The following is a 19,586-nucleotide window of genomic DNA, read 5'->3' as shown; positions in this document are numbered from 1 at the left end:
CAGGAATGCATCACAGGAGATGCCACATGTTAGGCATTTGGCACAGTGCCTGGTCTGCAAAAGGTCTCCACAAATGGTATCCAATGATGATGATGATGATGATAGAATTATTTCTCCTTATCCTTGCAGAGGGGTCACTAATGGTCTCTTACATTTCTTAGCTGCTTCACTAGAGATCTACATGCTCATTTTGTGTCTTCTTGGAGGAGGCAGTGAAAAGAAAAAGAACAATAGCCCCCAAAGTGTTGTGCAGACAGAGCTGAGTCACGGGTGGGTTTCCCGAGGTCTCTGGGTCTCCAGGTTTCCCCTACCTGCCATTGGGACCTCCTTCTCTGTGGCCTTCAGGGGCTGTCTGGCAGGACTAGCTTTAGCATAGAGCCTGGGCCAGCTTTGTTCTTTTTTCACATTTTGGGGCCAGGAGGATGGGGGTCTCTCCTGTAGCTGAACTAAAAGCCCAAAACACCACGGGAAAAGAAAGGAGGGGGGAAAAAAAGGAAGGAAAGCAAGCCGATAATTTCCTCGAAGGATAAACATCCGATTTTTTTTTCCCTCACCCAAAATAAACATGCTAGCCACAAGGAATTAAAAGCAGAAGAAGGGAGGATGTGTCTCGATCTGGGGCTGCTCTAGGAAGCCGACCTGCTATTTATCCCAGCCTTGGGCTCCAACCGGAGCTGCCAATTACACTCTGGGCCTGGTGGGGTGGGGGCTGTGGGGACAGTGAGGTTCACATATCCCCAGAAAGTCCCTTCCGAGGCTGCATTGCATGACACTGCACACCGACGCTTACTTCCTTTTGTTTCTTCTTTTAGCGCTGTTGGCAAGCTTGTCTGGTGGGGTAGAAGGGAGTAGGGATTCCTACTACTACCTGGGCTGGCATCAAAGGCCCTTCTCCGGAACAAGAACTTGGAGTCTATCACCTAGGCAAGGAGCCAAATCTATCAGTGGACAGGCGAAGCATGGTCCAATTACCTCCCTATTCAAACGGGCAGTCTCCCAGCTCAGTGCGTTCTTGAGATCCCCCCACGAAAATCTTCCAACTGGTTAAGAGTGTGCACAGCTGGGCTGAGGGGTTGGCCAGGGCCCCTCTGCCTTCCAGCTAATGTGGGGCCTGGCTCTAAGGAGGTAATAACGCGGTGCCCGGCTGCAGCCTGCCCCTTTCATCTGGGGATCTCAAGGCACTCTGCACACATGAGTCACCAGCATTGCTGTATTCTAGCCAAGGAGAGAGGGGTCATTAACTCTCGGAGGGAAACTGAGTGGAGGTTGGGGGTGCTGAATAGACTGGAGTTGGGGGTGGGGGAATTAAGGAACCAGGGTTTAGGCTATGCATGAGACCGTAGCAAAGAGATGCCTCCAAAGAGTCCTTGGTGGGAAAGCCAAGAGACATTCAGAGGATATTCAGGGGGAGGTAGACACCGAAACTCCTTTCCTTGCAGACACCAAGGAATTTCTTTATAGCTTTCTGCAAACATCAATCAGATTATGCTCCTTTTCTCCCTTCAATCTGCTTATCATTCCGTGATTTCTCATTGCTTTCAGGGTGTAATCCAAAACTTCAGTACAGTTGCAAAGCCTGACATGTTCTGGTCTTTGCACCCCTGTCCAGGTAGCCCTACGTCTGGCCTTTCATTTCCTGGGAAATGCCACGCTAGCCACGGGAGCTTGGAAGTGTTCCCTTTTTTCCTCTTTTTGGCATGCTCTCCACCCCTGGTCCCATTCACAGTGCTTTTCAGCCCTGAAGTTAAGCATCACTTCTCTGAGAGGCCTTGCCTACCGGCCAACACCTCCCCCCATCAATCCATCATAAAGCATCATAAAGCTCTTTGCACCCTCAGAGCACTTGTCACATTTGCTGTAATTTGCTTGTGGTCATCTAATGAATCTTCCCCTCCTCTACTGGACTGTAAGCTCCATGAAGCAAGCCTCTTGTTTTGTTCTCCCTGTTCATACATGGATCACAGCACCCAGCAGAAGGTCAGGCACATAGTAGGTGATGGCAGTAATTGAATGAATGGTATTGAATGGCACAGCTGGAATGCCCCACGGTGATAAACCAGCTGCCCCTACACCTTTTCTTCTTACTTCAATTTCACAACTGGGGAAGCAGAACTTTAGAGTGTGAGTGATTTGCTCAAGGTCACACAGCGCCTCACTGACAGTTCGTGGCCAGGGATCTCCACCTCCTGCCTGTCCATCTATCCCATGCCGCAACCCCTCCCTCCCAAGTTGCATTTATAGTCTGCATTTCTACACATCGATTGATTTCCTCTCATTGATATTTGAAGGAGCACAGGCAAGGAAGCAAAACATCCAACTAACGAGCGCTGGATGATTTTTTTCTTTTTTAATTTGGAAGAAAAGGGGTTCCATACGCAGAGGGGCTTCCATACTCAGACTGTCGATGGTGGGCAATAGGACACACAACCTGCAAGGCCAAGCCTGAGGTCGGGCAGGCGGTTATTTTTGCTTGGGTCTCTCCTTGGGCTCACTGCTTCTTCCTCCCGGAGCCTGGAAATTTGGAGAGTCCTGGTAATTTTCGGTCATGAACTGGGTGCTTGCTTCAGGTTCATTCAGATCATAGCGATTCAGAAATCTGTCCATTTTCCAAGAGGCTGGAAGGACAAACAGACCACAGGGAGGCAGTGAGAGAGAACCATGGACTTGAGAGCTGGCAGGGATGAAAGCTGCCAGCTCTGGGGAAGTGGGGACGGCAGGTGATGACCTTCACCATTGGGCTGAAGGGGACAGAGTCCCTGGGGATGCCTCTGGCTCCTAGCTGCAGGGACACCCCTAGATGTTAGCTGGTCACCTAGGAAGGGGCTGCTCCCCAGAAGACAATGGCGACTAAGAGTCCGGACTGAGTCAAGATTGGCCTTTGGTCCGCGTCTCCAGTGCCCTTTATTGAGCATAACTCTCCCTTCTCATTCACATGCAGAAAGGAAATGCCCAATCAGGTGGTCTGCCCACTTCCTCCACCCACCCTTCTTTTCCTGCAGGCTCTCCTGACCCCATGACTGAGGCCCGAACGTTTCCTTTCTTCACACCTGGTCACCCAGCTGCTGGGGCCGAGGTTGGCAGAAGTGTCTGTGCCATTCATTCAATCTCCTTCCCAGAACTCCAACCAACACCTGAGAGACCCTGGTGGCAGAGGTCATGGGGCAAGGCATATGACCAGGGCCCCTTCCCCCTGCCCTTGAGCACCTGAATCCTAAAAGGGAGCCAGTTGTGGGTAAGATCTCCCCAGGCTGGGGCGTGGAGAATTCCAGTTGGTGCCCAGGTCAAAGGGGCCTACTTAAGGGGAGAAAACACCGGGGCATCAAGGGAGTTGCACCTTCTGGGGCAAGTGTGAACAGGCCTAGTTAGCAGTGCAAGGAGGGCACAGCCCCAGGCACTGGGGAGAAGCTGAGGGAAGTGGTCAGAGGCGTATTCCCACGCTCTTGTTTCCCAAACCTTGGGCCTCAGGCACCCTCGGTGGATGGTTGCCAGATAAAATACAGGACACTCAGTTCAACAGGAATTTCATATAAACAACAAATAATTTGTTAGTGTAAGCATGTTCTACATATTTCATGGAGCATACTTATACTAAAAAATGATTCCTTGTTTATCTGAAATTCAAATTTAACTGGGCATCCTGTTCTCTCTCTCTCTCTCTCTCTCTCTCTCTCTCTCTCTCTCTCTCTCCCACTCCCTCTCCCCCTTTCTCTTTTTTTAGCTAAATCTAACTGTCCCTGGCTGGAGGGAGTGCTCCAGGAAGACCTTGCCTGGAGCAGAGATAGGCAGTGGCCCTACGGCATGGACCGATGGAAGACAGTAATCTACAGAGAAAACAAGGTGAGTGGCTGGCAGCCTGGAAATCTTCTCAGAGCTGCCCATTTACCCGCCTATGGTCCTCTGTCTACACCCACCACCCTTTTTAACAAGGAAGAAAGCAGGTCCATTGAGTGTCTTCTTCTCCATTTACCACCCCTCCTCCCAGGGGCTGTCTGCATGCCAAAGATGTTCTCAAAGGGAGGACAATTTTTAATCCAAAGAAACAAAATAATAATGACAATGCAAAAAATAATAATAGCAGTAACACACTAATATAATGCTTCCTGTGTGCCAGGCATCGTTCTAGGAACTCCACACATATTCATTCAGTTCGTCTTCAGAGAGTGAGACTATTTTTATCCCCAGTGCACAGCTGGGGCTCTGGTGAGTTTGCTTCTTAGGTTAAGTGCTGGGGAAAAGGCCTCTGCAGGTTCTCTCAAATCCTAACTGGCGCGGTGACTGCACGCTCAGATTGGGATGGAAAACAGGGGTTTCAGGCGTTCTCTTGGAGGAAGGGTGGCTGGGCTGAGAAAGCCTCTCCTGTCTTATAGGCTGGGCGGACAGGTATGTGATTGATGCTGTAGGTTTTCCACTAGGAGGCCTGGCCTTGTCCTCTGCACTCAGGGAGGCTGGCTGGCTGGCAAAGAATTGTGCTTTCACGACTCTGGGAAAGTGGGTGGATATGCGTGCACACGTGTGTGCACGTGTGTATGCTTGTACGTGTGCATGCGCATGTGTGTGCATGTGCACACCAGAGGAAAGGCTCTGGGTGAACTGGTGTGTGGCAGGCATGGGGACAAGGGGGCCTTCCCCACTGAGTAGGGCAGGAAGGAACCCGGTGGCAAGGAGGGAATTGAAACTCATCACAAGATCAGAGCAAGTGGTGGAAAGAAATCCCCTGCGCCCTGAGGGAGACCTCACTCCCCTCTCCAGCAGTGTGCCTTCCCCGAGCTCAGATGACTTCTCTTGATGAAGCTTGGAGGGCCTTGGGGGCCTCACAGCTCCTTCCTGGTCCCATTTCTGACAACCTGGTGATTCTTGGGCTTCTTGGGCAGCTCCTCCGACCAGCCTCTGTATCCCTCAGGAGAGCAGGGACAATGCCGCCAGCTCCTTGCCTCCAGCAGCCTCCTCCCATGGCTTGGCTGAGACTTCTTACACCCCCGTTTCCTGCCACACAGGGCAAGAGGAACTGACCCTGTGTAAGTTCTAGAAGGAAGGGGGGGTGACTCAGGCCCTCAGGGGTGTGTGGGGAGAGATGGGGAGCTTGGAGGCTGTGGCTTTCGTGGTCACCACGTGGAGGAAAGCCCCATCCTGTATGACACTGCTGGTTCCCTAAGCTGTGGGGAGGCCACTGCATGCAGGAAAAGGGGAGTGCTGCTGTCTGAGCTCTGGCCACTCCCCTTGTACCTTGGACCCACCCAGGATGGGCTCTTCCTGGGACAGGGCAGGGTGGTGAGTGCATTTCAAAGGCCTCCAGCTGGAGGGAGAAAGGAGCAGGGTTTCTGATGCCTATCCCTCTCCCCCACCAGCCACCCAGTGATGGGAATCTAGAGGTCTGGTCTCCTCAGGGTGGGGTGCTGCATGTGACGGGCAGGTCTGTCCCTACACCACTCTACGGGGCACCGTTCCCATCCCGCAAACCAGATTCAGGCTGTGCCTAGAGGCACCCTCTCACCTACTGGTCCTGCTGATAAGGAAGATGTTAGCAGTGAGAGATGTTAGATGTCAGAGATGTTTCAGAAGTGGGCCAAGGGGAGAGTTAGGGAACCTTATCTAAAGGCATCAGGGGCTTCTGAGCCACCACTGTGTGCCTGATCTCTACTAGACCCTGGGGGGTGGAGGGATGAATGACCCCTGTCTTCAAGAGCTGGGAGAGGGGCTCCAAACTTTCAGAGACTCATGGTTTGAGTTCGAGTTCAAGGGACTCCAATGGCTGGAATGTTTGGGAATGGCCCTGGGGCAGGTCTTGACAGTCACTCTCTCCACTCCCAGCTTCCCAGATCTGCTGGGCTTACCACTGTTTGGGAGTGGTTCGTCACGTGGGGTGGACAGCCCCGCTGGGCTTATTAGAGTTACACAGGTATACAAGGGACAATGAAAGTGATGCTACACCTAGTCTAGCAGCCCCCTCCATTGTAGGACTTGGGAGAATGGTGTAGACAGCTCCTGGGCTAGCATGTGGAAGCGCTGAGCTGAAGAGCATCTCAGACCCTGGGGTCCAGGCTCCCCAGCACTGACAGCTGCCTCCTCAGGGGGAGCTACTTTATCCAGGCCTCATTCCGGACCTAGATGAATATGTAATAAGACAGTTCACACTGGACTAATTAGGAGCTAGGCCTTCGCAGGGTGGCCTTGGCCAGTAGCACGGCATACCCTCCGAACGCCACAGATGAGGTCCTCCCCTGGCAGCACCCCCAGAGTCTCTCCAGCAGGCCCACTCTTAAGACTTCCTGATAACACAGGAAAGTGTTCCCTGAGTCTTTGCTCTAGCCAAGGGACATTCCCCACCTGAGCTGTCATTTGGTCCTCAGTAGGCCTTAACATGTTCCCTTCTCAGCCCAGGAAGTGGGGGTCCGAAGCCTCCACTGGGAGTCAGCCCCCTAATCAGCCCCCTAATCACCCCCTAGAAAACGGGGTGGGATGCTGAGCTTTGGGGTGACCTCCTTCGTGTGGCCATGTGAGCTGCCTGAGCCTCTGCTGGGACCCAGGGGTACCTGGCTTGGAGCCCTGTCATCCCAGGCAGGTGAGCTGTGTCTAACCAAGGTGGTCACCCTCTTCTCTGGCCTGCCCTGACTCTCCCCCTAGGCAGGGGCACCACTGCTGCTTGTCAGGGGACAGTGGCCCTGAAGAGCAAACAAAAATTGAACGCCAGTCTAATAAGTGACCCCCCCCCCCTCCATGAGCGCCAGGCTCGGGTCTGTAATTTGTCTGGCTCTTTGCGGGGCTGGCTGCAGTGATAGAAGCGCTGATGCCTTTCTCCAGAGATTAATGATCTCCTGGTGGTGGTGGGCGGGAGGCCGGAGCCTTTTATTTTTGTGTGCCATTAAATGACATCCAGAGACTTCCACTCAGGAGCTGAAAAGCCCTTGTTCCATCTCTTCCAATTACTCCCGAAGAATATTTGCTGAATGTCTGATCCCGCGGGCTTGAGAGGCTGGGGACAGAGGGGACCACTTTGATTTTGGGGGAATGAGAGGGTGGGGATTCTGGAGGGTTCCCGAGGTGAGGAGAGGAGACCCTAGGAGAAGTGGAGAGTGGAAGTGTTGTTCCTAATGACCCAGTAAGTGGATCCCCCTCCTCCCTCACTCCTGGGGCTGGGGTGGGGTGGGGAAGGGAGTGAGAGGAGGGGAGACTCGAAGCTGTCAATTGATCTCTCAGTGATCAATTCCAGTATTTGGTGGTGGTGCGGGCTGGCTGGAGGTTGGGGTGAAATTTTGGGATTATCTGTGGTTTCCAGATGAGGTGTTCCATATTGCTTTGGAGGGTGGATGTTTGGCTTGACTGGGGCCTGCTTCCTGAAGAGGGATGCCTGGGGCCTGTGGAGTGTGCAGGCAGTTCCCAGCCTGGGCACCTGCCTGAGAGTTGCCCAGGACAGCCCCTTCTGGACGGCTGCCAAGCCCCCAGTTCTACCCGCTCTGCCAGGTGGGTGGGGCCCTTCTGAGGCAGAAGAGGGCTGCCTGACACAAGTCCACACGGTGACTCAGGGGCTGGGCTCTGGGGGGTCCTGGGGCTTGGCCAGGTGAACCACCATGGGAGGTCATGGCTGGGAGTAGGGGCTGTTTTGCAGTGGGCTGTGGTGTTTGTGTCTGTCTATGTGTGTGTGTGTGGGGCTGGTCTCCAGTCAGAGCTCCCTTCCCTACACCTTTGCCTACACCTCCTGCTTTTCCCTCACTGCCATCAGGCCGGGTGGATTTCTTCCCAACTTCAGTTCCTCCAGACCAAGGCCTTCTCCTGTTGATGTTGTTTGGAGCTCTGTTGCCTTCACGTCCGTTGGCCTGCACTTTCAAACATTTCCACATAGAGCCCCTTGTCTCAATCAGTCGCAGTGCCCTGCAGGCCTTCAGACGCCACAAGCAAGACTTACACCCCACTGGGCGGCAAGTCTCTGTCCACCCCTTCTCTCTGACCCTGGTGGGTGGGTGGCTACCAGGAGTTGCTCAATTTAGCTTTCTATGGTGATGTGCAGCAGGCTATGGGCTGCCTAGTTGAGAGCCTCAGGACTCTTCTCTGCCCCTCCTAGCCCATTTTGCAAGGAGCAATCTCTCTGCAGGCCTCTGAGGTTTCCCTTGTGACCCGCGCCTGGCATGGCCCGTTAGGTCCCCTGGCACTGGCACTGTCCTGGGCTCACTGCCTTGGACAGGCTTCTGGAGCAAGCTGTGACAGGTCTTCTCTCCTGGGAGAGAGGGGATTTCCCGGGCTCACTTGTCAGAACAGCGTGAGGCCGGCTCGTGACACCTCTGGGCGAGGTGGCTGAGGTGTGGCACGGTGCAGACCACAGTTCCACACAGCGCTCAGGCCACGGGGAAGGGACGTGTGGGTGCACTGCATTGGATGGCTGTTGCTTCTTGTCAAGGGGGCCCAGGGCAGCAGGATGGACTTGCTCCCCCTCTGTCTCCACACCAGGGCTCAGAAGTCTGGTGGTCTGGGTGGGGGAAGAGGGAATGTGGGCGAGTTGGTGACAGGTTCAGAGAGCCTGTCAAATGAAGAAAATTAATTTGCGGTTAACTGAGGATCCTTGATCAACCAAGCCACGCACTGTCCTGGGTTTCAGTTTCCTCATTCACCCAGAGGCAAGGATGACCACTGTGCTGGCCTCCCCACGCAGTCTGGTGGTCGAGAGGCTGGGTGTGTAAGTGGCCCTGCCTGCCCACCGTTGGAACACGGATGACGTGGACGCTGAAATTGTCCCTTGTGGGCATGGTACTCACAGAGCCGGCTATCGTTTTGGGTGTTAAAGGAAGTTGACGGTGAGGTGTGTTTGTGAACGTGGGGGTGTGAGAATGAGCCGTGTGTGGGGCCTCGTGAATGTGCCTATGTGGGCGTGTCCCATACACAAACACACTCATTGACTGAACGTCCAAAGTGGGCTGAGCACAGGGACAGGCGGTAGACAGGAAACATAAGAGAGAGGTGATCTCTTTCCTTGAGGAATTTACAGTCTTGAGGTGAAAGCGGGGCCCATCCAAGTGAAAAATGATGGAGTAACACAAAAGAGATAAAAGCAGCTGACTAAGGAAGTACAACACAATGTCCTGTGAGCGTCTAAGAGGTGTAGACTGAGAGAAGAAGGCCTGCTGGGGTCATTGGGAGAGGTGTCATGGAGGTGATAAGCAGGATTGATGTCCTGAAGTTGGGCAAGGGGCTCCAGGTTTGGGGGTGGGGAGAAATGGTATGCCCAGGTTGGCAGGCGGAGGCAAATCAGTTGTTGGGTGAGAGTCATGGGCAGGTTGATGGCAATAAAAAAAAGCAGGAGTTAATGGACGTTCTGGCAGCGTTGGTATGGGAGGGTGCGCCGTGTGACGTTCAAAGGAAAGCTGTGTGTATGGACCCTCTTCAGACATGTCCCCTTCCGTGCACCCAGTTGGTTCCCCTAGAATCTAGAAGTACAGATTCCATATCCAAGGCTGCTGTGAGGAATATACGCACAGAAACCGACGTGAGTCCTGGAGGAGGCCCGAGAGCAGATCAGGGCTTTGGGTGGGGTGAGTGGGAGGGCGGACTTTAGAGCTGGGGGACGGAAGTTAAGGTGGAAGCAGAGGGGGCAACTGCAGTACATTCCAGGCCCGAGGTAATGCCAGCTCCGAAGTTGGGAAGGTGAACTGTGGCTTTTGGGACAAATGTCTGAGAAACGGGTCCAGCGCTTGTCAGTCGGCACCAGTTTAGGCTTTGTAAGCATCAGCACTCTCCACCATTTGGGATGTGCTCATGCTTGAGCTGCCTGAATATCCCCCTCTTCTCTCTTTGTGAGCTCTCCCAGGTGACACATACATCCGAGGGAGCAGGGACTCAGTCCATGCGTCTCACTTCTGTGCCCACAGCGCCAACCACAGTGCCTTGAACGCACAGCTCCTAGTGTTGTTGGGATGAACACGGAGGACATTCGTGTCAAGCCCGGTGGGGAAAACGGTGGGGACAGGAAGGAGCTGTGTACAGGCAGGAGGAGTGGGGTGGGAAGGCAGGAGGTCAGCAACCGGAAGCAAGGTTGTTCCGAATCCTCTGCCAGGGCCCTTGCTGTGGTCCTGGAGGCCCAGTATCTGAGTGAAGGCCTCCACTCAGAAGCGTGGGGGGTGGCTGGGCGAGTCAAGTCTGATCACCTGCTCTCTGCATCCGTCTGGCAGAACTTGGATGGGGAGAGAGCTTGGTAAGCTGGGAGCAAATGTGTTCAGGGTCACTCAGTGGTAGACCAATTCATCCAACCCCTTATCTTGATGTAGAAATTGAGGCCTAGGGATGAGAGGTGGCTTGTCCAAGTTCACACGAGAGTGTCGGTGTCAACGTCTCCCATTTGCTGACCCCATGTATGTTGTCCGGGGGTCACAGAACAAAGAGGAATCCTACAGAGGGTGTCAGCCCCTGCATCTGAGCAATGCCGGGAGGGAAGCGACCCAACAGGACTCGGTCCAGTTAACCATCCTCCAGGGGATATCCTCTCTTCCTGGCCGCTGCATACTGACCTTTCCCCTCCAATCTCTAGAAGCTGTTCCTGTCTGCGCATCCAGAGGACACAGTGGCTGGTTATACCACTCATACCCCAGAACATCCCGCTCTCTCCACAGATACCTTCCCATGGAAAGAAAACTAAACCAAGGCAAGCCCCAGGGCCTGTGCTCATTGGTAGGGCTTCCTGGCCCGGCCTCCTGAGGACTGGTCCAGCCCAGGGCCCCACAAGTTCCCCAAACTCCGTGCAGGTGCTTCAGAGAGCACCAGGCCTTTGGAGTTGCGACGTTGTGCAGGGGCCGCTTCTGCTTTTGCAGTCACCCTTGGGTTTATCCACGCCACAGGTCTCCATGCCTCTGGTGCCTCCGTCCTCTCGCTTTGGTCAGTTCTGCCCATGGCTCCAGGTTAGTCAGCTCTCAGGAGTGCTTTTGTGCATTACTTCTTCCACGGGCAATAGTTAACAGCTGTCCATGGTACGCATCAAGGTCACACCTCTGCCTGACTTTCAAGAACCTTCACAGCCTTCCACTGTTTTCTCCCTTCATCACCATCACCGCCCCTTCGCAAGGGGTGCTTCTTTTCACTTTTTGTTTTCTTTTTCCATCTTTGCATCTGTGGTTTCCCAGCCCAGAGCTCCCTCTCTCCTTCACTCAAGGATTCAGATCTCCTCCTTCTCCAGGGCCCAGCCCATCCCCCACCGGCTTGTCGTAGCCTCAGGCCTGGCCATATATATAGATTTGTAGATTATCTAGGTCCAACCCCTTATTTTCTAGATGAGGCAACTGAGGCTCAGAGAGGTTAGTTGATATGCCCCAAAGTCAAGTCACTAGCTAGAGACTGGAGTACAGATTTCCCCACCTTGCGGTAAGATACCTTTGTACCCTTCTTGGCTGAGTACCCTGTGTCCTGCAGGGAACGGGATCCTAGGAAGAGTTGGGACTACCCTAAATCCCGATGATCTCCAGGTATCCTTACAGCCAGAAACACATAATTAAGTGCTTAATTATAAGCTGCTCTGCATTGTTATTTAAGTGTTTCCAAAGTAGACTGTAAGCCCCTTGAGGGCAGGGAACACTCCCAGTGCCCTCTCATGTCCTCTCTAAAGCCCCTCATACAGTGCCAGGTTCATGGAAGGAAGGCATCGCACAGTGGGACCAGTACCCTGCACAGGGCTATATTTGGGAGAATAATTTTCCTGCCTCCATTTCTGGAGGCAAACAAAAGGGCACAGAAGAAAAAGGGACTCTTCCCAGATGCAACTCCAGTTCCTCAGTGTTCATACAGATGAAAGGTGGGTGGCACTGCAGGTCCAACAAGAAACCGTGGTTTTGACAAAGATCCAAAGGGACTAATAATGGATTTCAGGCCCGATAGGGTTCCAGCTTCCGTGCTTGCTGCCAGTATCATCAGAAGGGCACACAGGCCACTGTGTGTTCTGGAGGGTGGGCAGGGATCAAAGCTCAGGCCCCAGCCACGGCAGGGGTGGGGGTATCATTGGCGCACACGCCTCCCCCTTCCTCTTTGGCCCTCTTCATTGCTCCTCCTGTCATCACCTGATGCTCTCTCCTTCTCCCTCCGTCCTGCTCTCAGAAAGCACTCGACCCGCCAGAGGTTCCCTTAGGGAACTGTCTGAGCCTTATCCTGCCCAGGGCAAGGCACTGGGCTCTTCGTGTCTAAGCTGGGACTCAGGCACTGCTTTACTTCATGAGACTCCCATGTGTGGGGGAGCATGGTGTGCTCAGGTGCTAGTTCCCAGCCCCAGAAATCGCTGTGCTTACACTGATGGAAGGGGCTTCATGACATCTTTGGTGAGCTGGGGATGCAGGGACCTGGAGAAATTGATCTGGGCCTGGGCAAGGTGCATGTTTCTTTCTCTTCTGTCTTTGTATCCAAACTTGAAAGTGTGTCTTTGGCAAAGCCCTTGAAACAGATTTACAGATTGGCAAGGTGCTAAGGGTACCTGGGGAAGGTTCACCAGTGGAAAGGTTGAACCAACTCTGCTCCCAGGGCGGCTAGAGCCGTCTCTGATTGGTGGCCTCTGCTCAGCACATCCGAAGGGCTCCATCACTCAACCACGGGCCTTTCTGGGCTCCACGCTCCTCTCCTCTGGAGCCTTGGGCGGCAGGATTGTAACAATGCCTTTGCTGGCTTCCCAGTGGGTGGAGGTTAGTCAGGGTCACTGGGTGAGAGAAAACGGCTGACGACACCCACCTACCCACTCACTCTCCTGCCAGCCTGGGGGATGTACTCTTTGTGCTCTCAAGTTGGCATTTGTGTGTTCCACATTAGGTGCCGTTCCCTAAAATGGGGGCGGTGGTAGAGTGTACAGGAAGGAATTATTTTATTTCCCATTTCCCTGAAGAGAATTGAAGGCTGTGGCTCACACAGGGTCAGGTGGCATTGCAGTGGTCAGGTGTCCCTCCCTGGCTCTTCCCGCACCCCCAGCTCTAGCAGGAGGAGGGCTGAGGACTAACAGGCTGAGTTACCCATTAGGAAGCTACAGAGGGGTGGGCCCTCCCCAGAGTGCCAGGAGGGCTGCACAGAGAAGCTGGTGGAGGGGCTACAGCTGGGGAAGTCTTTGCCCCACCACTGAGATGGCACCGGGCAAACAGACCAATTAACGACCAATGAAGACAGACCGGCAGGGTGGCATTCCAGGGCCCTCTTGCCCAGATCATACTCAATTACAGGGTACAATTATCTGCAGAAGTGCTGTGAGGTAGCTGCCCGCACATGCCATTCGAGGCTGCAGGGGGACATGCTTCTCTCCTTGGCTCCAGGTACTCCCTTTGGGACCCTAAGGTGTAGACCCCCCACCCAGCTACATCACTATCTTGGTCTTCTGCAGAGAGACCATATCTGATGCCAACATCTCCTTTAGGACACTCGTTCCAGTTTACTCCAGTTTACTCCAGAGTAAACTGGAATGAGTGTCCTAAAGAAACACCACTCTTTGACCTTAGCCTTCAAGGCTCATGGGTAAGAGGTCCTGACTTCCTCATGAGTGCACGAAGCATCGGATCCATCCAGAACTCACCCTGGCTTTGAAGCATGGGAAAGCCTTACCTCGAGTTCTGTTTTCTTCCGGAAGGAGAGAGATGCTCTTTCCTCCCTGAAGATAGACGAAGAACTGGTAGCGATGGAAGCCAGTTTGTGACGGAGGTTTGGGAGGCTGATAGGCTATGGGAAGAAAAGGGAGAGAGGGTGAGCTCCACATGCCACATGACCCAGGAGCTGTCTGCTGCTCTGGGCAGAAGGGAAAAAGAATCATTGTGCCTTTCATGCCAACCCTCCTAGGGTCCCAGCTGGGGGCTCATCCATTGCAAACCATTAGGATGTGTCTTTGGCAGGATCTCATCCTCAGTAGCCTCATTTAAGAAGCACATTTTGGGGATAGAGGGGAGGAAGAGATGTGGTCTGGTTGAAGCTCTCGGGTGCTGGCAGGCACCCGGGCCTTTCTGGGCCAGTGGGTGTTGTCGTCCTTTTGCATTAGTCTATCCTGATGGATTTCCTGCCTCAAGAGAAACCCATCTTCCTCTGAGTGCGTTTGGCAGTGGATTTTTATTTATTTTTTCAGCATTTCCTTATGAACTCAATCCCCAAAGAAGCCAATTTCTTGGCTGAATCCGGAGGATCTGGAAGTGGTTACGGGGGTGGGTGGGACTCGGTTCAAAGGTTTGATCATGGAAGCGGCAGGACCTGGGTGCTTGGGGCAACGGGATCCAACACAGGCTCTTCCGGAGAAGGCCCATCTCCCTCCCTTGTGCTGTCTGTGCAGGAGGCAGATCTTTACTGGGGGAAAAGCGGGGTGGGGACATCTCTATTCTTCCCCCAGTCTATGCAGGGCCCTGGGGTTTTGCAGGCCAGTCTGGGCCATTCCAGCTGGGCCTCCCTCCAGGAGTGCTCTGCCTCTCTCCCCTCGCCTCCCTCTCTTCATCTCCCTCTCCAGGGAGCCAAGAACCTTCCTGGGGGTGGACGGAATGTTTGCAATGAGGATGCTGGTGGGAGGGAGTATTGGTACTTTATAGCCGCCTTCCTCTTCTGATCACTAGACAAGAGCCATTTGCTGCTTGGAGCTTTGGGCGTGTGCCTCATGGTGCACTTCCGGGCCCGGGGCCTCCAGTGTGCCCACAGCCAGGGGATTCCTGACTATTCTCTCCCTGAGTGTTTGGATTGCATCCAGATGTGTGTGTGTGTGTGTGTGTGTGTGTGTGTGTGTCCAGGGTGAGAACAGCACAGGGGGTGCCAAGAGCCATGTGAGTTTGTATGACTTGGGGTCTACACGGGGTAGGCACGGGTGTTGGAAGAGTTGGTATGCATGTGCTCGGAGGCTTTCTTGGACGGTCTCTGTCAGTATGTGTGTAAATCAGTGTTTTTTTCCACAAACACGGCCAGCACTGAGAAAGACTTCTGAGCATAGGTGGGTGCTGGAGGGTCTCTTTGTGTGAGTGGTGTGTAGAGGGCATATATGGCCGGGCCAGCTTTCAGCAAGGTTGGTGGGTGTGTAGGTGGTGAGTGCACTTGTGGGTGGGTGTATTCTGTGCTGCCAGACACTGGTGACCGTGATTCTGTGTGGATAAGGCTGGAGTTGGAAATCACTGGTTTTGTGCATCTGGGAATTATCCTCAGAGATGGAGACTGAATCCCTTTCGCTAGCAAGCTTTCCTGAAGAATCCCCCCTCTGAAAGTAGGGACCACAGGCATAAGGAGGAAAAGAGGAGACACGCAGGTTGGGCCACTTCTTGGGGCCAGGCCCTGGCACTGCTTCCCTTATGACATCTTAATCGCCTCCACAACTTGGCAATAAGGTGGGGCTATCGCCACTTTTTGGATGAGGAAACTGAGGCTCTGAGAGATTAAGCCAGGTGGACAGTAAATGGTACAGCTGGGGTTTGAATCCAGGCCTATCTGGTGCCTAACCTGTGGTGATTTATGGAACCATGAGGTTCAGTTGGTAATTTTGCTCAGCCCTGTGCCAGAGGCCAGCTCACCCCCTGAATATCCTCTGTAAGTTGAGTGGAGAGCCTATTCTTGCTGCTGGGATCCGGGAGGGAGGGGGTGCTGGTGGCAAGGATGAGGTGGGAAAAGGAAGGCATCAGAGAAGAGGGAGGTCTATGTAGCCACATGCAACCACATCCTGGAACTGGGAGCAGAAATGGAGAGAGCTGGGCAGAGGGAAGGGAATGACACCACTCATCCCCGCCAGGAGAGTGGACACGGGTGCTCTCCTGCAGACCCCTGCATTCATGCTGGCTCCATCCCTTATGAGCTGTGTGACACAGGGCAGGGGGGTCTGCACCTCCATTTCATTCTCTTTAAAATAGAGATATTGATGGCAGCAACCTTAAAAGGCAGTTGAGAAGATTAAATCAGAGCATACCAGAAACTCTTGGATCAGTGCTTTGCGTACTGTGACGTATCAACATGAAATTGTATTGTTATCACTCTGGCTGGGGGGCGCTGCAGGGTCTTACTCACCTGACAACTCCCGGCCCAGTATCTTCCCTTTCTTCAAGTCAATGCCCTGAAACAAGAGACAGGCGAGGTTCACTGCTGGGTCAGCAGCAGACGGCCACACCATCACCCTGCAGTCCACTTGGGCTCTGTTGAGTTCTAACTCTCTCGGAGGGAGTGGTATTGGGGAGCAGGAGGATACATCTCCTGGGAGATGCTCCCAGAACGGGCGGTGGGGTTTGGAATGGTGCCTCGGGATCCAGGGAGAGAGGACACAGACATTGCTGAGAGCAACCTGGTAGCAAGGGGTGGACTCCTGAACTCTGCCGAGGCCTGAGAGGACACTTCCTGAGAGGCTGCCCCACTTTCGTCATCCACGCCCCCAGACGAGGCACAGGGCACAACTCTCAGCCTGTGGGGTCCGGTCAGATCTGAGGCAGGGGCTGACAATCCTCAGAGGATTGCTCAGCCAGCCCTTCCTCTCAGGCTGTCGTTGGGGCCTTCAGAACATTAGGCCAATGGCTGTCTGAACAGCCAGAAAGGCCAGGAAAGGGAGGAGGAAGCCTGATTCTGAGGCAGCTTCTTCCCTAAGCTCAGCCCCCGACCCCCTGCCCCATCCACTGGGGAAGATTCTTTGGCTGCTGGGACAGCCTCAGTTTCCCTCCTTCTCTTCCTTCCCCTCCCTTCTCCTCTCCACTCAGTGTCTGGGGGATAATGAGGCGATCGTGGGGGCGGGTGCTAATTAATGTTTGCGCAGGACTGGGAGATGCTTAGATGAAAGGGACTGGAGCTGGGCCCCTGAGTCCGTGCCACAGCTTGGGGCCCCAGGTCATGCTAGTTAGCCCTGCGGCCCCTAGGAGTGGGGTTTTATAGCCTTAATGATGGTGATTAGCGTGGCTCTTCATTGATTCTGCCAACACCTAACTGTGCCCTGGCCACCTTTCCACCAGGACCTTCCTGGTACAGCCCTTGCTCCTCCCCTCGCAGAGGTACTCCAGGAGGTGGTGGGGGAAGGGGGGTGCTCAGGGTGGTGGGGAGTATGGGGGTGCTCAGGATGGTGGGGGGTGTGGGTGCTGGGGTGGTAATGAGGGAACGGGGTAGAGTGGTAGAGGTGTTGAAGGGAAGCGTGAGATTTCATCTCAGTTCTCTGGAAAAATCTCAAAGTCAGTTGGGTAACACAACCCCTTCTACAGTTTACTTTTTAACAAAACTAAGGCCCCACCTCCCATTCTAGAACTCCCTCCCTGCCATCTCCTCCCCTTTAAGGCTGCAGCTTGTCCACCATTTACTCTCACTTTGGGCCTCCTTTGGGTCTGGTTGGGGTAAGGAGCCAAGACTATAGAGGGAGGGACCCTTCACCTTGGGCCCCTTCCTACTTTGCTTTCTTTACCTCACACAAGTGAGATCTGTCTTTTGACATCCTTCCACCCTCTCTCACTGGGTCCTGTCTGCTCAGGGGCATTCAGGCAGCCTTCAAATTCAGTCCCTCAGACACAGCAGAACACACTCCGGCTCTGCTTTGGCCCTCTCTCAGCTCAGGGCCCCCACTCCCCCATTAACAGCCTTGCCTTATCAAGTGCTGGCATGAGGCATAGGTGCTTAGGTGTGGCCAGGGGCTGAGATGCTAGGGTGCCAGGATGAAGGGAAGGGGTTGGGAATGGAGGTTCCTTGATCCCCATCTCCCCAAGGAGAGTTTCTGAGAGCCTGGAGGACTAGCAGCCACTCTCCCAAAGTAGCTCTCTGGCCACCCTAACAAGACTGAGAGAAGGTGGTTGAGCCCAGGGAAGCCTGGCCCACCCCAGCCAGCTCTGAACTCCCAGCCTCCCCCTCATTCCTTTCCCAGTCAGCCCAGCCAGTGGTTTGTTTAAACAAAACAATAGCAACCTAAACTGGCTGTTTCTTTTCAATTCCCCACAGGCTTGGGTCCCACCCAGAGTGATAAACAGGCCTCCCTCCTCTGTGTGGTGTGGGAGGGGGTGAGGGTGGAGGCTGGGCCCCTAAGGTCAGGGAGTTGGTGTGTGCAGAGCAGTGTGGAAAGTCTGATCTGTAGCCTTGATCAGGGTGGGAAGGCTCTCTTTCCCTCCCTTTCCCTCTGGGGAGTCTTTTCTCATCAGCTGGGGCCAGCTTGGCAAAGACACAAGCAGACCCTGGGATTCATTGTGTGAAGCCAATGGCCTTTCCTGTGGCCTTCCCTGGGCCCGCTGCCCCTGAGCTCCGCCCAGGCAGCTGCTGGGGGGCTGTGAGCAGAGGGCACCCCTGGCCTTCAGAGGCTTTTGCGTCTCTCTGGAGCTTGTCATATGGACAGGCGCCGGTCTTTGCTGGAAGAGCAGGGAAGGAAGGCTTCTGAGGAAGGACCAAGGGGTAAAGGGGCCCCCAGTGGCATGTGGTCAGGGTGGCTGGTGTTTACTCTCATTGGGTTGGGCATCGGCTAAGCTCCCTTTGGCCATAAACCTCCTCTCATTGGTCTGTCCTACGGGGCCTAAAATTTCTACCATAGAATCAATACTTGGGAGGGGCCTTAGGAAACCAAAGTCAATGGGTGAGAAAGCTGAGCCCCCAAAGAGGTCATACTACTCGTTCAGAGCCACGGGAGCAAGTGGGAGAACCCCAGAATCTTCCAGGAGAAAGAGGCCTCAGACCCTTTGACCTCTGAAACCCACTATGGCTTTGGACTCTCAGAGCTGTCCTGTGCTTTTTCTATGACACCTTAACAATCCCTTCACTTCTCTAGGAGGCTTCTTTCTTTCTTCCTTCCTTCCTTCCTCCCTCCCTCCCGCTCTCCCTCCATCCCTCCCTCCTCTCTCTCTCTTTCTCTCTCTCTCTCTTCAAAAACCACTATTAAAATACGCAGATATTACCTGGAGGCCTGGGGCTGTGGTGGAAATGGTTAGCACCCCGCCCCCTGTATGAAAACATGAGCTCTCCTAAAGCATGTTTGTGGGCTGCAGTATCACATTTAGCCTGAGATCACCATAGAAAGCTGGACACAAGCTTTGCGCAGTGGCAGTATCGTAGCCAATGAGGTTTATCCGAGGCGCGATTATTGCTAATTGAAAGCTGGACATCCCTGGGGATGGATGAGATTCACGGATGTTTCTAGAGAGGAGAGGGGGAAATCTATCATTCTAGTACTTCCCATGGAGACTGGACTGAGGGAAGTGCCCTGATGCTAGGTGATGAACCCAACATTTGAGGGACAGACCCCACACCTGTCAAGTCTGAGCAGAGAAGAGCTTTGGAAAGGGAGCCTGCAGGAGGAGAGGGGATGTGGGGAGCACCCCCAAACCTTGCTGTTTCACCTGGAGCCCCTGTCCCCAGCCCCCAGGTAGGCGGCTCCTCGTTAAGGGCACAGAAATATCCTCCGTTCCCTTACTATAGGTAAAACAGATTGACATTTTCAAAAGGAACTTGTCTAAATGCTAACGTTAAAAAAAGGAAATAATTATAGAAATTACAAACAGCGCAGAAATATCCTCAAGATCCTCAAGAACATTGAGAAGACTGGCGTGGGTCTTTCAGGCTATCAGGACAGAAGCAGCCCAGGTGTCTGGGCTTGGGAGGACATCCTCAGACCTTCTAGGGATTGGAGGACCTTGGGAAGGTAGCTTTTTTTTTTTTATCAGCATCCTTTGGAAATGGGAAGCCTGATACCCATCACC

The 19,586-nt window shown here is 53.8% G+C and overlaps 1 protein-coding gene across 3 annotated transcripts in view; it reads right to left on the bottom strand.

Annotated features, from left to right (window-relative positions):
* Positions 1 to 512: 512 nt before the first annotated feature.
* Positions 513 to 19,586, bottom strand: part of PEBP4 (phosphatidylethanolamine binding protein 4) — a 211,442-nt gene continuing 192,368 nt past the window's right edge. For 2 of the 3 annotated variants that reach the window (XM_081075908.1, XM_081075910.1), the window contains exons 5-7: positions 15,952 to 15,997; positions 13,540 to 13,653; positions 1,432 to 2,615 (exon numbers count right to left, since the gene is read on the bottom strand). In XM_081075908.1, the coding sequence (XP_080932034.1) occupies positions 2,461 to 2,615; positions 13,540 to 13,653; positions 15,952 to 15,997 (315 nt within the window). In that variant the 3' untranslated portion in view covers positions 1,432 to 2,460. Of the gene's footprint in view, positions 2,616 to 13,539; positions 13,654 to 15,951; positions 15,998 to 19,586 lie in introns of all 3 variants that reach the window. The other variant, XM_081075909.1, reaches the window with a different exon arrangement.

The sequence above is a fragment of the Rhinolophus hipposideros genome (genome assembly GCF_964194185.1).
Source record: "Rhinolophus hipposideros genome assembly, chromosome: 16".
NCBI lineage: Eukaryota > Metazoa > Chordata > Mammalia > Chiroptera > Rhinolophidae > Rhinolophus > Rhinolophus hipposideros.
Note: the sequence above shows the minus strand (reverse complement) of the source record. Positions and strands in the feature narration are given on the sequence as shown.